This window comes from Heliconius melpomene, chromosome 1, assembly GCF_056956725.1.
Source record: "Heliconius melpomene rosina isolate 202511_hmr_F chromosome 1, ASM5695672v1, whole genome shotgun sequence".
Classification (NCBI taxonomy): domain Eukaryota; kingdom Metazoa; phylum Arthropoda; class Insecta; order Lepidoptera; family Nymphalidae; genus Heliconius; species Heliconius melpomene.
In genome coordinates, this window is record NC_140389.1 from 13,653,228 (window position 1) to 13,669,270 (window position 16,043).

Below are 16,043 nucleotides of genomic sequence, written 5' to 3' on the forward strand. Positions count from 1 at the left end.
TAACAAAATAGGAATCTTCTAAACAAATTGAACAAAAAAATGAAAATAGCTGTAGAAAAAGAACACACACCTGGCAAGCGAGTCGTAACAGCAAGTTGACGACCACATCGACATGCTGGCGGTCGAGGGGCTTGGCGGCGTCGGGCTCGAGGCGCGACACGCTGGCCTGCGGGCTCGCCCAGCCCGTGTTCAACGCCTTGCGCGCCTCATTGCCGCTCTCGTCCGACGACACGCGCTTCATCGCGCCGCTTGGAGACGTAGCCACCTGACAAAAAATGAATAATCTATACTATCTTTTCAGATTCATTAATAAGAATGCAGCTTTCATACAAAACAAAAACAAGGTAAATCAGACAAGTAGATCCAGAGATCTTAGCGTTCAAACAAACAAACAAACTCTTCCGCTTTATTATATTAGTATAGATATGTAATTTATAAATTAAAACAGTATCTCAAGATTGATCTCAGACTTGACAGTTGACTTAAATTCTTATAGTTTTACTTACATATAAATAACAATTTATATTATAGATTAAACTTACAACACCATCAGATGGTGTATGGTCCCGAATACGTTGTAGGTCCCACTTGAGCGCCACCTCAGCGAGATCAACGGCAAGGCGGCGATGCTCCAGAGACGCTGTCGCAGAGAAGCCTAGTCTTTGCATTGCTGCCACCATGTGCCCCACTAGCGCGTGACGCACTGGGTAGTATACCTGAAATAAATAATAATAACAATGTTGCTAGTCTCATCCAACAACTTAGTCCAATCAAGTCAGTTTGACCAACCAGTCCATTTTAAAGCCCCAATTTACATTTCCACATTATTCATAATTCCTACAAATTCATCGGCGACCATTTCTGAGCACTTACCTAAAATTGGTTACTCTGCATAAGAAATTAAAGTAAAATATTCTTTCAGCTCTAAAAGTTTTACCAATGTACCTTTGCAAGCTTACTGTAGGACCGCCATATTCTTTAAGTATCTTTTTTATACTTTAATTGTTTATTGGAAAGAAAAACTTAATTTTCAACTTAAATAAAAAAAACTGTATTAGAAACAGTTATTGTATTTTAAATAAACACAATGAAAAAAGTTGTTAAAATTCTTAAAAATGAAAAATATATTGGAGAACTGCATAGAGTTCAAAAAACTCTAAAATTTGCAAAACAAATATTCATAGTGAGCTTAAAAGTCGTCATCTAATCAAATTTATTCCTAATAACTGTGATTTACTAATTTTTATTCAATAAAAAGTTAAAAATTTATTGTTATAAACTAAAACGCTACACACCTTATAATGTCTAACCACGAGTTGCAATATATGGAAGAGTTGTTGCACCGAGTGTCCATCCTCCACAATGATTTTCTTAGTCCAGTGCGTTAGCATAGTATTACCGTCCTCCATTCGTTGGGGCATCGCGGGCGTGAGTATTTCCAGCGCTGCACGTACCACCGCCCGAGCTTCTACTGCGTGCGCCTTCAGTAGGCTGTGGAACACTGTATACAAATTTTGTATTTGTATGAAATTTTGTATGTAATCATTTTCTAAATAACAAGCAAGCTAAATAACAAGATTAATTTCTTTCATTTTCTTGCTGCAAGACAAAGCGCGGCGTTGAGTTACACCTCCACTCCCTGTCGCTCTCAACATATAATCGTATCGTACTATTAGTTTTTGTTAAAAAAAAAGGTTGCCTGTAAGAAATCACTTATAGTGTTAAGGCCGCCTATGCTAGATACAGTATCTAAATTACAAATTTAATTGTATTTTCTTTGTGCAATAAAGTATTTATAAATAAAATAAAATATAATGTCACGAAAACTAAACGGAATATGGAGAATATAGTATCTGAATCCTACATTTCCTCTACCTGCCCTGCTATGCGCGGAATACAGCGTGAAGCTGCAACACAAGGGAGCGAACTGGTATTGAATTTGCATGAATGATAATATTAAGACATTTACAGAGTAGATATTTAATTTATTCTGTCAGTTGGACTGGAAGAATGTCTGACGGCTTAATAGAAAGAACAGAACAGAACAGAACAAAAAAGTTTTAAAAATAATCGAAGTTTTCTTTTTACTTTTTTGTCTTAAGAATTTGCTTAGTAGGTTGTTAGCAGGTTAGACACTCTATGCCGATAATATGTTATTTAATACATACCTTGAAGAACGATGCGCTTATGAATAGCAAATTTGGCTATAATGTGACTAAGCAATAAGTGACCATGATATCTGTAACAAAAAAAATCAAGAATATCAGAGAATTATATATTAAAATTAATTGATTCATCCATCATCCATTGGAATCCGTCCATACCTAGTGGCGGGATCAACATAATTCTTCCCCAGCAGACAAGGCCACGCAAAGGTCATCAACCTCCTCAGCTTGTTGCCCTGTTTCTTGTTGTTGGCGTCGTGGATATGCGCGGACGCTTGCTCCAACAGTAAGCACGCAAACTGCAGGAGCGAAATGCGCACTGCGTCTGAACACGCGAATGGGTTTTCTGGGTCTATTACCTGGTAATTTTTAAATATTATTACTTTTTTAGTACATTTATTTGTGGATAAATTTATTCCATGTATAATTTGAAAATGCTACACGCATGAAAAAAAAAAAAATTTTTTACATGAAATGTAACGACGAAAAATTATTTATCTCCATATTATTAATATTTTTTGTATTTACTATTAATATTCTTTCTATTTACTATTCACATTTCTAGCAATATATTTAATTTAAGGAAAATAAACTTACATTATTTATAAATACTGATACAACATTGTCTGGATTATCCTGATATGGTGCAGGCGGACCTCCGACAATCTTTTGTCCCTTTTCAAAGCTGACCGCGAAGCACGGTATAAGTATCATTTGTAATACTTTAGCTTTCAGTTCTTGAGACATGGCGTCACTTGCAAAATGTTCGACGAATCGGAAAAACGCTGAGCGCTTCCATTCCACCGTATAATTTTGCGCTACAGTATTTTCCAGAAAATCGCGCAAAAACTAAAAAAACAATTTAAGCATAAGAATGAAGAAAAGTGATTTACCATCCAACTTCTTACTTCTCTAAAAGAAATATATGTACTTACTTGAAAATCTGGTATAAATCTGTCGCATAAAGCGCGAAGCAATTGAAACAGTAAATCGATATTAGACGGATGGTGACAGAAGAAGCGCAATAGGATTTTCACTATTAATTTTGGCTCCTTCCAATGAGTGCAGTCTACATTGTCCACTTTCTTGTGTACTTCCTGATAAGCAAATATATATGTTGATTAAAAAATTAAAAATATTTCTAATTAGTATCATATTTATATTAATTTTATTTAATTAGTTTTTTCTTCTAGTTTGATACTAAGGACAAACTGTAACGTATGGATTAGTACGGATAAGAAGAAAATTGTAAATAAATTGAAAAGGGACGAAATTGAAGTATATTTTATATTGTGGATATGTACTGTGCAACAATTTATAGAAAAATGTAACCACTTACATGATATTGATCAGTACACCAAATTCTTTTCAGCAATTCAATAAGATCGTGCTGAGTGGACAGCCATTGGTCGTCACACTTTATTAGGATGGATATAACCCGTATGGCCTGGAACTGCATTTCTGCTTTGTCGGCCTGCGGTACGGTGGCTCCTGCACCACCACTGTTAGCAGCTAATAACTGCATAAGTCGAGGTTTCTTAGCCGTTTGTAATGCTTCTCTAAATGCTGACCCAGCTTCTGAATGCTTTACCAAATACACTAGGAAACGACTCCACTGTTGATCTTTTATGTTGTTGTCACTCATTATTAGGTCTAATGTTTCCTTCGGGTACCTGTTAATAAAAAATATTATAATATTTATTATTATTTTTTACGCTACATTATTTAAAATGTCTATTGTGTATACATACCTTAAAAGAAATTTAACGAGGGGCTCCCTAAACGGAGATCCAGCTTCTATCATTAACGACTTTTCAGTATGGAATATTAGGCGACATAACACGTCAATGAAACGCGGTGATGCAGCAGGTATTTGATGAAATATACCTATTAATATTATAATTTTTTGTTCGTTTTCCATATTCTTTGATACACTTTGTAGAAAATTGCCTCCTATGAAAAAGGAATAGTTTAAAATAGTCATATTTTTAATAGTAACTCAATAACATTTTAAATATTTTAAAGTAAAATTACTTATCACATACCTCTATTTGTTTGAATAGAATAGTCTAGAAGTTTCTTTAACAGCTGCAGTAGTTGTTCACAGAGCTTCTCGCTAAATGTAGATGGGAATAGCTGGGTTAAATACGAGAGCCGCTTCGCACCATTCACGCTGAGGTTGCGATGATCACCAAGCGTGAGTAATAAAGGTCTCATTACCGGATGCACCATTTCCATATCAATTTGGAAACCTAATATAAACTTACGCATACATTCGAAGCCCACCTAAAACAGCATGAATGTTAAGTACAAGTGTGAAAAAAATATTTGCAAAAACTAATTAACTATTTTAATGTGTCAAAATGTTATATCATTTCCGATAGTTACGATAACAATGATTGTATACCTGTTGCAACTCCTGGTCATTTTTCTCTAAGGACTTATAAAGCACTTGGAATATTTTTTCTCTGCAGGGCTTTTCCTGTATGTAGTGACAAGCAGCGAGAGCGCGGAGGGCGGAGGCGCGCAGAGGTACTAAGTTCACTCCCTTATAACACGGCAACTTGCCCAGCATAGCGTCCTCCGCTTCACATAGAGATAGCAACTCGCGGAAGAACACCTTGTGCTCGTTTATGTTTAAATCTGTAATAAATAACCCTTAAAGAATCATACCAATAAGCCTTATTTAAAAATCTAGTTAATTAAGTTATTTAGTACAAAAAATTAACTTTATTTACAAACTCTAAAAATAATTATAATAACTTAAACAGTAAGTTACAAAACTTTTCATAAATTTACTTAAAGAAATATTTATCATATTTAACAAAGGAATCTTGTGCAAGAATATAGACATACCTATTGTAAATAATCTCGGGTTGAGAGTTGTGCAGAATGTCGTCCCATCCATGAGACCCATCTGCGCATTAGCTGGTTGATGACGAAGTAGGTGTTTTTTCGGTGGAATGATGTCAGCCAGTACCTCCCTATGAGGATCCATTACCTCTGTTACTGATTTATTTTGCAGTTCGGCAATTAATTTCAATGATTTCATAGCCTAAAACATTTAAACAATTCATTACTTATTCAAAGTATATTTCAAATTATTATATTTAGGACAGAATTTAGTAAATGAAAAATACCTGTTGTCTAACTAGAAGGTGGGGACTGGTCACTTGCAGCACCAGCTCTTGCAAGATATCGTGTAGAGCGCGAGCTTTAGCTGCTGCTACGTCTCCCTCGGGCTCCACACCTTGCACGCCCGGGCCCGTCACGCAAACACGCACTAAGCGCTCCAAGTTCATAGTAGCCATGTCAATGGCCCCCGATGATACCTCGCCAGTTAGATCCATCATTACAAATAAAACAGCTTTCAAAAACGTAAACACATGTTTATAAACCCATTCGGGTGCCATCTTTTCAAACATAAATTTGACAGCGATACATCCTCCTAGCTTCGCATACCAAGCTCGTTCGTAGCACAATGCCGACATACGTTCCGCCAAGTACTCCATCAAAGGAAGACGGCAAGCGCGCTCCTTGCTCCCCAAAACTGTTGCCGCAGTTTCTATCATTAATACTAAAGCCAAGTGGCCTGGTTTGCACAATTCTTTCTCTTCATGTCCCATTACTACCGCAATGGCGTCGACTAACACTAACGCATCGAGACCATCTTTAGGACCACCTGAACCAGCAAAGGGCCCGGCTTCCTGAGCAATAGCCACCAAAGTATAATGTCGCACAAGTGATATCATAGTTTGTAAAACGTGATGCCGTAGTTCTTTTATCGCAGCAGCTACGAACATCCCTGTTAGGGCAGTACAGTGAGTGTTTCTGACTATGCTATTGCTGCATTTATAGTATGGACCACTTTGAGGTGGAATTTTTCCTTCTAAGAAACTAGGATGGTTGAATAATTTTTGAAGAGTGGCTTTATCGTCATCTAAGTTGAGGGACGCAGCCAGGTAGCAACGAAGAACTTCCCAGCATTGACGTCTGTAGAACGGATCAGTTGTGCTAGACTTTAGAGCTGCAAACGCGGTTTCTATTACTTTATCTACTTCAAAATCTATAGGCTTGGGTTGATCTTGGAAGTAAGCCTGGACTGCGGGCGGAGGAGCGTCCGTCTCCCGATATTCCAACCTTTGTGGCTCTATCATCATTTTTCTATTTCCTCCACCGAATTTACCTAGGACTCTGAATGCTATCCTTGCAACTTCATTATTTTGCAATGTTCTCCACAGGGCTTGCATAAGGTCGGCTCTTACCGGTTGAATATGTTCGTACAAGAAATCTGGCTGCAAATTATCCACGCAGAGCTCCAAAGTTCGCAATCCTTGTGATATTAAGGTATGAGATCCGTTAAGTGCCGACACCAACGGATCCATGAGCATCGGTAAATAAGGCAATAGACTGCTAAGTCTAACAGGTACAGTTAGGCACAACTCTACAAACAGGTCTTTCATATGCTGTTTGTGAAGACCACTCTGAAGCCGATTTAAACCTTCTAAAAGATTGGGCAGTAGAGGCAAAAACTCCTGATATAATAAGTCATGACTGCCGCCTCCGATTGAGCGAAACAAAGCTCGTAATAACAAGAAATAATTGTATGGCTCTTTAGCCGTCATCGCGTAATCCATAGCTTTGTTAACTATACTGTGTAAGTGTGGTCGAAGCATTTGCTCATTTTCAGTAGGAAACAAACTGACAGAACCGAAAACTAATTTAAACAGTCTCAGATACAAGTTAGATCTTTCTAAATTTGTTCCCATTTCTTCCATACGCTTCAGCAAGTACTCAACAAGTACGGTCGCAAATATTGGTGACGTAGCTGGATTTGACAAAAAAGTATTGGCAATTATTTGTAATGTGGGATTTTTGTTTATCCTTTCAACCATGTGTGATATTGTTGCCGTGAAGATTTCTTGAAATGTTTGAGGGTTCATCATTGAAAACTGGAGAATACATTACAGTTTAAGAAATATTTAATTAAAATAGTATATATAAAATTTAAAATTAAAATAGTATATAGTAATAAAAGACGCGTTATAATTTCTATACATACCACGCCACTAAAGTGTTCAAGTACTTCTTTTTCCTCTTTAGAGCGTACATGGGGTTGTGCCGGCGGCTGCGCTGATGCCCTCGGGGCTGATAGAGTATATATATCAAGAGATTGAAGTCCCCATCGTACTAGTCTTATAAAAACTAGTGTCTCTCGAGCACTGAACTGCTTCTGACCAGTTATAGTTGTAGTAGATGTCCCTTCACTATTTGTTGTAGTCTAAAAATATTTATATACATTACATAAGTTTAAGCTACGAAAAAATGTAAGAATCACCACTAGAGAAGAAATATTGTGACACAATACAATCTCGCTATCCACTATTGAATACCAGAGGGTGCCTGATTGTTGGAATGTTGCAGTCTATCTATGAACCTTTGCTTTAATACAAAAGCATGATGACTGTCCCTTGCTAATCGTCCAAGACCCTTTATATTATGGTCATCATGGTAGTAACTACTGCTATATCTGCTTCCCCTGTGTTGTAACATTTCAAACTTCTATAGTATTTTTAACTTCTATTTTTTACCATCTGCTACATCAGCAACACTCAGCATAAAGCTTTTATGGACATTTCAGTTTAATGAAATGCCATATTAGTCAGATTTTACTGTATTTTCATCCTTAATTTTTTTATTTATTTTATATTATAACTAGCGACCCCCTTGCGGCTTCGCCCGCTTTTACTACTGGATTATTCATATAATGTATGTTTGCAAAGCACTTAAGATAATGTGAAAATTAATTAAACCCTAATGCAACCCGCATTTTCGTAGTTTCAATAAGCATTTTCCAATTGTTTTACACAGCAAGGTTTTTTTAGTAGGTACCGTAATTTTAAATCTTTGCTACTAATCTTTTCAAGTACTTATTAAAATATATTTAAATGACTATTTTTAGATAGTTAAATGACTATTTTTAAACGGAAGAAATTAAAAACAAAAGCCTACCTACTAATAACTACTACAAAAAATATGAAACCAAATATATCGCGCTGAAATAATACATACAACTCTAATTATCCAATACGTGTAAACGCATCTAAATCTTCGTTGCTATGCCTCTATAGCGGGCGGGTTTTTTTTTTCGAGCTTGTGGTTAATGCTGAAGAGGGTATTCTGTCCCTGATGAAAAGCAAGCACTACGGGGCTGCCTGTGAGGAAAATTAAATAGAATGCATTGGCCGGGAATCGAACCCGGGCTGCCCGCGTGGCATGCAAGCATTCTACCACTGAACCACCGATGACTGCTCATGACGCGCTTGTATAAGCAAAACGTCGCGGGGCGCGTTTCGCAGCAAGGATGTTTTGATATTGTAACAACTTCTAAAGTACTTATTAAAATGAAAAAACAGTAAAAGACAGTTTTGATCTACATTAAATGGCCAACGTAACTAATATACTTATTTATATGCTGAGAGTAAGGGATAAGTGAAACTTGAGTAACATACAGCTGATGTGTCAACAATTAAATGCGTTTTTCTCTAAAACTATTCGCAATTTCGAAATAGTGTAAAAAGCAAATTTTATCTTCGTTTAACGTAGAAAATTAATAAAGTATTTTAAAGGATAAGGATTAATACCATTATGGAAAAATATCCCTCACAATAAAAAATATATTGAAATTACTATTTTTAGACAGAAATATGATCACTACACGTTATCCTTAAAATATAAAAATATGCTCTCGCGGACTTTTTTGTAGATCTTTTTAAGAGGAATAATAGTCCAGTACATTATTTTCATGTAGTACTTACCATTAAAGCAGCGCATGCGCGAAAGTGTCTCAACGGGTAGGACTTTATACACATTTATCGTATTTATGTTAATTTACATAAGAATGTACAAATAATAAACTATATATAAACCTTCCCTGAGAAATACACGACCTAATGGTGAAAACCGCATAAAAATCCGTTGGGTGGTTTAGAAGAAGAAGAGTTAGAAAGTTCAGACAGACACGAAAAGCGACTTTGTTTTATAAGATATAGGATAGGATGCAATTCAATAATGTACTAAACAATGTACTTACTTTACAAGAAGCACAGCCCCATGTAATAGTCTTGACTCCACAAACTAAAGTTTTAACAAGTGTCCTATAGTCGCCAACATTAAGATTGCTCATTTGTGATGTAGGAAAACCAATTTTTGATTTTTCTTCACTTTTACTTATACTATCCAAAAAGTCAGGAGTGGGTTTCTCTTCTTCAACTTTAACTTCGACTGTTGAAGTACTGGGTGCAGGTGTGGTGGGCGTACTAGGCGCTAAAGAGTCAGTAGATGGAGTACTGGCAGTAATAGCGCCTGCTACTACGGTTGTAGTTGGTGTAGTTGGAGTTGCTTGTTTGCTATATAACAAAACGTAGGTATTATACTTAATGATAAAATGTTTAAATGTAATAGTCGTGGGTGGGATTCCCACTTGAGAGAATGAATTATTTTGATTCCCCTGCTCTAAGAAGACAAATCGTTCGAAACATTATTCGAGACCCTACGTGGTTGAATTGGACAACTTGGACGAAAAGTGTGAAGCAAAAAAATATGTATTACTTACCATTTAGCAATAAGTGCGGGTAGTTGCAGTTTTGATATAGTCTTAAACTTGAGCACAAATACTTCTAATATACGCATGAGAAGATGGCGGCCCTGTGGAGCACCGGCCTCGCTATCTGAACGCTGGCGGATACAATCCACCAAATTCAGCAATAACTTGCAAGACATTGTCTGAATACTGAAAGAAATATTGAAATTGATTATACAAATAGGTTTTATTTTTTCCAATTCCATAATTAAAAACAAGACAATTATCATATTAAACTATAATTAGCTATTGCAACAAGCTATTAACAACTAAAATATTAAATAACCTGGTTGGCAAAGACTCATCATGAACATTTTTGGAGAACAAATGAGCAGCTATGGCTAAATCTGTTAATGGGAGATGCTGTCGAACATGGTGGACGAGGTCAGCGAGGGTAGAATAGGCGAGAGGACGGAGCGACTCATGCACCGTCCATCCACCACCGAGCAATACTTCTTCATCGAAGAGACGTTCCATGTAAGGAACAAATTCTAAAACATGAGGAATATTGATAAGTGTTTTTTCTAGCTACACTACACAGTCAGAGTGAACTTATTATTAAGATACTCTGTACTCCACTTTCTGTGGAATTTTCGAAACATTACGTTTTGAGTAGCGAAAAATAACGCCCCAACACCCTTGTCATATTATCAAATTCGAATGGGAATTGAATCCCCATAATTCAAACTTTATTATTTATATAATCTTCCACCATATAGTACATATATAATACTTATAGTATTTTAGCGTCACGCTTGTATCCCACACACAGTAGTGTAGGTAGAAGGAACCTAGGGTTAAGATACTCCGTTCACCACTTACCGTCGAATTCTGGAGGTATGACATACTCCATTCCCATTATCTTAATACTAAGTTTCCAGGTTCCCTCTGTCTACCCTACGATTTGTGGGATACAGCATGAAACTAAAAAACTTACTTAGCCTCAAATCTGTAGCTAGAATGTGTCGTGTAGCTATAACTAATTCCTTCCTTAGATGCGCCACTTCGGGTGGGCAGAGAGTCAGAAGTCCTATAATACCCTTCACCATTAAATTGGCATGATTGGCAATAGTGTCTTGATATATTCTAATAATATATGCCAAGAAAGCCAATGTTTTTATTTGCGCTCCCATAAAGTCAACAAACACTTCTTTGTTAAAAGTTGTAGATTGCCTACAAAATGAAAGGAAAAACTTAAATAAAAATTATTATTGACGGTAAAAGATCAATAAGAAATGAAAAAATAGAATGTCATAATATTTATCCAAATATAAATTTTCAAATATAGCAGAAAATAAGTTCCGCAATTCCTGCATACAAATCAGTAAATATGATGATTATAGGTTCAAATGAGTTATTTTGATTTCTCAGGTTTGATAGGACAGTAAATTTAATAGTAAATTTGTCACTCAATATCCCGTGTCCCAAATTCGGGTGGAGAGCAGAGAATGGAGCTTCTTAACTTTGCTACAAAAACATACCAATACATACCATTTGAATTATTTCTTTAAGATTTCAATTATATTTATTATTCTTAATTACATAAAACTTTTTAAAACATTATGAATGAATAATATTTCATATAATTCTAAAGATTCAGAAAGAAAACAGTAAAATTTAATACCTATGAGTTGTGGCTGGTTGTAAAGTTATAGTTTCCATAATCAGTGGAATGAAGTTGCTAACTTCTTGATGTACATTTTGTTTATACAGTTGATACATGAGTACTACTATAATTGGCAGTTCTTGGATAACTTTTAAAGATAGCACAGATCTTGGGATGAGGTTATACTGAAAAGGAAATAACTTTTTTAGCAGATATATCTATTTTAAAATAAAGTGTATATTATTCTATATGAACTTACAATTTGACATGACACAATTTGACATGACACAATTTGATTTACATAATCATGACTGGAAATTACTTTCAGATTATGAATGTAAGAGATAAAGCCAGCTAATATTAATATTGTCAGCTTAAGAGTGTAAACTTGCTAATAAATAGCCTATTATGTAAATTATTAGATTAAAAAGATGTGGTTAAATAATATATGATAATAGTATACACATTCCGTTTTTCGCAACACAATTCCAGGATGCCCTTGACTCTGGATCGTTACCAACATTTCTGACAACAGGTGTGACATTCCTGTCATACAAATCCGGATGTACCACGGAGCCTAAAAACTATCGCCCAATAACATGCTTACCTACCATCTATAAGCTCCTTACATCTATTCTGAATAAAAAAATCACAGGACATATTGTTCGTAACAAAATTTTGGCACCGACTCAGAATGGATGTAAGGCTGGTGGCCGTGGTACAAAGGAACTTCTTCTCATTGACACAACTATAAGCCAACAGGTAAGGCGGAACAGGAAAAATCTCACTACTGCTTGGATAGACTATAAGAAGGCATATGATTCAGTGCCACATACTTGGCTCTTGAAGGTCTTGGAGTTATATAAGATTGATATTACTTTGAGATCATTTTTGGAGGCTTGTATGGGACAATGGGTCACTGTCCTTCGTCATCTAGGGGAGTGTGATATTCCTGCAACGTCTGACCGATAAGGATAAAGAGGGGTATATTTCAGGGTGACAGTCTGAGTCCTTTATGGTTTTGCCTAGCTCTGAATCCTCTTAGCACTTTGTTAGAGGATTCAGGTTTAGGCTTTCGTCTTCGCCGGGGGGGTAAGGTCATATCTCACTTGCTGTACATGGATGATCTGAAATTATTTGCGTCAAAACGTTCTGATCTTATGCGGCTACTAAAGGTAACTCAAACCTTTAGTAGTGATATAGGAATGGAATTTGGCGTCGATAAATGTGCTAGCATGCATGTAGTGCGGGGGAGTGTGATCAGATCTGATAATATTTGCATTTCAGATTCTGTTTCCTTCAGAACTCTTGGTGAAGGTGAGACTTATAAATATCTTGGAATGTCTGAAGCATTGGGTATTGATGAGCGGAGCATAAAGCAATTGGTGAAGGAGCGTTTCTTTAGCCGCCTGAAAAAAGTGCTTGGCAGCCTTTTATCTGGTGGCAACAAGGTGCGTGCTTTCAACGGTTGGGTTATGCCGCTTTTAGCCTATACTTTTGGCATTGTAAGATGGACACAGACTGAGTTAGACTCCGTAGATCGCCAAATACGTAAATTGTTGACGACATACCGAATGCACCATCCGCGTTCGTCTGTAATGAGACTGTATATCCCGCGTAAGTGTGGAGGTCGTGGCTTTTTGAATGTCAAGAACCTCCATAACCACGAGGTATGCAGTCTTAGAGAATATTTTCTCAAGATTGACGTGGATATGTACAAGGATGTGGTAACAGTTGACAAAGGCCTTACTCCTCTTTCCTTGGGCAAAGAGAACTGGCGTCGGCCTGTAGTACTTACTACTTCTGATCGCATGGCTGTATGGAAGAGCAAGGAGCTGCATGGTAGATTCCATAGAGCCCTAGTGGGCCAGGACGTGGATATTGTTTCATCATTATCTTGGTTACAGTTCGGGGATCTTTTCGGAGAAACTGAAGGTTTTGTCTGTGCAATTATGGACGAAGTTATCAAGACACGGAACTACCAGAGACATATTATGAAAGATGGCACTATCGACATCTGCCGGGCGTGTCATCGACCTGGGGAGTCCCTCAGACATATTGTCTCTGGTTGTTCTCATCTTGCTAATGGCGAGTATTTGCATAGACACAATCAAGTAGCCAAGATAATACACCAGCAACTTGCTCTTCAATATGGCCTTGTAGAATTGGAGGTGCCTTACTACAGGTACAATCCCATGTCTGTTCTTGAAAATAGCTGTGCTTTGCTCTACTGGGATCGGTCTATTATTACTGACAGGTATATTGTTGCCAATAGACCTGATATAGTACTAGTAGACCGAGCGGCGCGCCGCGCAGTGATTGTTGAAGTTACTATCCCACATGATGAAAATCTCGTGAAGGCCGAAAAAGAAAAACAATCTAAATATTTGGACCTAGCCCATGAGATTACCGCCATGTGGGATGTCAATGCGACTATCATTGTGCCGATAGTGGTTTCGGTTAACGGTTTAATAGCGAAAAGCCTCGACCAACACCTTAAGAGGCTATCGCTTAGCTGTTGGATCAAGAAGCGGATACAGAAGGCAGTAATACTTGAGACGGCACGTATTGTGCGGAGGTTCCTCTCTCTGGAGCCCTAGCCACCAATGGCTTGGACCCTTGTCCCGCCCTCGGAAGTGTGGTTTTTTATATTTTTAAATGTATCTTTTTTATAATAATTTATATTTAAAAATGTAAAATTGATTCGCTTATTTAATAAAAGTAAATTCTGCTTATTACTATATGTATTATTAGAAGGTTTCTAGAGTTTCAAAATTATTCTCACACTCTCTACTATATGAAATAAAATAAAGATCAATTTTATTTTGCCTAATTTACTTTTACTTTGAATGGTATAAAAATGTACATAACGAAAAAACAAACAATGGTTTTAACAGGCTTACACTGTGAGCTGTTAATATGTTAATATAGTATATGTATATAAATATATCCTTACTGTAACAACACTTCCATCTAAAAGTTTTTTTTCTGTATGTATAGGAGTAGTTGTGTATGTTTCTTGAAGAAGTTGATCAATATTAACTTCAGATAGGTCCTTTACACGGATTGTTGGTTTTGGCTCAAATATTTTAGGCAAATGATTAGGTAAATCAGAATATATAGCTTTTACCCACTGTAAGAACTTGTGAATCTGTAAATAAAAAAAGGGGTACTTCAATACAATGTACACATTATTTACTACTCTGGTATACAAAGCACAACCTTGCATCTATCATTGCATAGAAAGTGGGAAACAGTGTTAGATCACTAGGTTCTCTCTGTCTACCTGGCTAGATGTGGTAATAAGCATGAAGCTGTTTTTTTTATAAGATACTTACATCAACTTCTGTTGTATAAGCAGGTCTATATTGCTTATGGAGTTCCATAAATATTTTTAAGCATACAAGTACATTTTCTTCATTTTCAATTTCCATCAACTTTAGCATCAATATAAGAATACTTTTAACATAGGGTCTCAATGTTTCACTTATAGGTAACCGATGTATCATTTCAAGAATTAATTTTCTAACTTGCTGGATATTATATTCTGCTATGAAATGGGGTTCACCTTCTTGTAATATTTTTAAAAATATTTTGAGTGAATGGTCTAAAAACTGAGGATATTGTGGCGAACTCAATATTACCTAAAAAAAATTTTATAATATATTTTTATTATTATAAAAAAATTTCATCCTAAATTTACTAATAAATGTATTCAGTATGTCAATATTTCTATGAAATATAAATTATATTCACTACACAATAACAAAATGAAAGCAATAGGTACCTCAAAATTTTCACTTAGTTCTTGTGCAGCTTTTAATTTTATTTCATCTTTAGCTCCAGGATCAGCTAACATTGTGACATAGCTGCGGTACGTATTCATTTGTGTATGCGGGTCCCCAGGACCCACAGCCATTGCAGCCATCATCATGTGTTATAATGTACCAAGTTGCAGATTACCCGGTATACTTAATAAGTGAATAAAAAAATAACACGAGATCACATTTCGATACAATATCGTTAAAACCCTTCTTTAACGTTCATAAATTATTATAAAATCAATTACATATTATTAAAACAATGTGTTTTAACATTAAATTAATATATATAATAGAGGGTACCACGAAAATAAATTTGTTAGTAGCCGAGAACTCATAAAAGTCGGAAAACGCGAAATACCATACACACACAGTAAGTAAGAATTAGGGATGCCCGATGATTATCGATTTTCGATGATCATCGATGTTAGCAGACAAAAATATCGATGTTTTAACATCGATGCTGCATTAAATAAAACATCGTAACATCGATGTCAGTAGGACCACATTACTGAAATTTGGTCACGTACATATCATAAAACTACGAGTGTTCTCGTGTTTATTGTAATTTAAAAAGAAATATCGTAAGCAAAAAAAATACTAGTTTTAGTATTATAAATTGTCGTTTTATTAACTTTTATATATCCTACAATTTTTCATTTTTCAAAATCCGAGTTGGCAAATTGGCAACACTGGCGTTCACTTCGTAGTTCGTAAATCGTACTTCGTTTCGTTGTTCGTTCTCGAGTTTCGACTTGCTAGTCCATAGTTGCTATTTGCTAATTGTTTATGAGTGAAGTGTGTGTCGT

The 16,043-nt window shown here is 36.1% G+C and overlaps 1 protein-coding gene across 2 annotated transcripts in view; it reads right to left on the minus strand.

Annotated features, from left to right (window-relative positions):
* Nipped-A (Transcription-associated protein Nipped-A) overlaps positions 1-15,587 on the minus strand; it is a 32,727-nt gene extending 17,140 nt beyond the window's left edge. The window contains exons 1-22 of one of the 2 annotated variants that reach the window (XM_085188755.1): positions 15,201-15,587; positions 14,752-15,057; positions 14,370-14,564; positions 11,432-11,598; positions 10,745-10,980; positions 10,094-10,298; positions 9,781-9,957; positions 9,259-9,574; positions 7,228-7,446; positions 5,306-7,117; positions 5,022-5,220; positions 4,573-4,808; positions 4,211-4,451; positions 3,917-4,118; positions 3,505-3,838; positions 3,101-3,262; positions 2,763-3,014; positions 2,325-2,524; positions 2,169-2,239; positions 1,296-1,501; positions 543-716; positions 71-265 (exon numbers count right to left, since the gene is read on the minus strand). In XM_085188755.1, the coding sequence (XP_085044881.1) occupies positions 71-265; positions 543-716; positions 1,296-1,501; positions 2,169-2,239; positions 2,325-2,524; positions 2,763-3,014; positions 3,101-3,262; positions 3,505-3,838; positions 3,917-4,118; positions 4,211-4,451; positions 4,573-4,808; positions 5,022-5,220; positions 5,306-7,117; positions 7,228-7,446; positions 9,259-9,574; positions 9,781-9,957; positions 10,094-10,298; positions 10,745-10,980; positions 11,432-11,598; positions 14,370-14,564; positions 14,752-15,057; positions 15,201-15,347 (6,252 nt within the window). In that variant the 5' untranslated portion in view covers positions 15,348-15,587. The remainder of the gene's footprint in view (positions 1-70; positions 266-542; positions 717-1,295; positions 1,502-2,168; positions 2,240-2,324; positions 2,525-2,762; positions 3,015-3,100; positions 3,263-3,504; positions 3,839-3,916; positions 4,119-4,210; positions 4,452-4,572; positions 4,809-5,021; positions 5,221-5,305; positions 7,118-7,227; positions 7,447-9,258; positions 9,575-9,780; positions 9,958-10,093; positions 10,299-10,744; positions 10,981-11,431; positions 11,599-14,369; positions 14,565-14,751; positions 15,058-15,200) is intronic. The other variant, XM_085188762.1, reaches the window with a different exon arrangement.
* Positions 15,588-16,043: the final 456 nt, after the last annotated feature.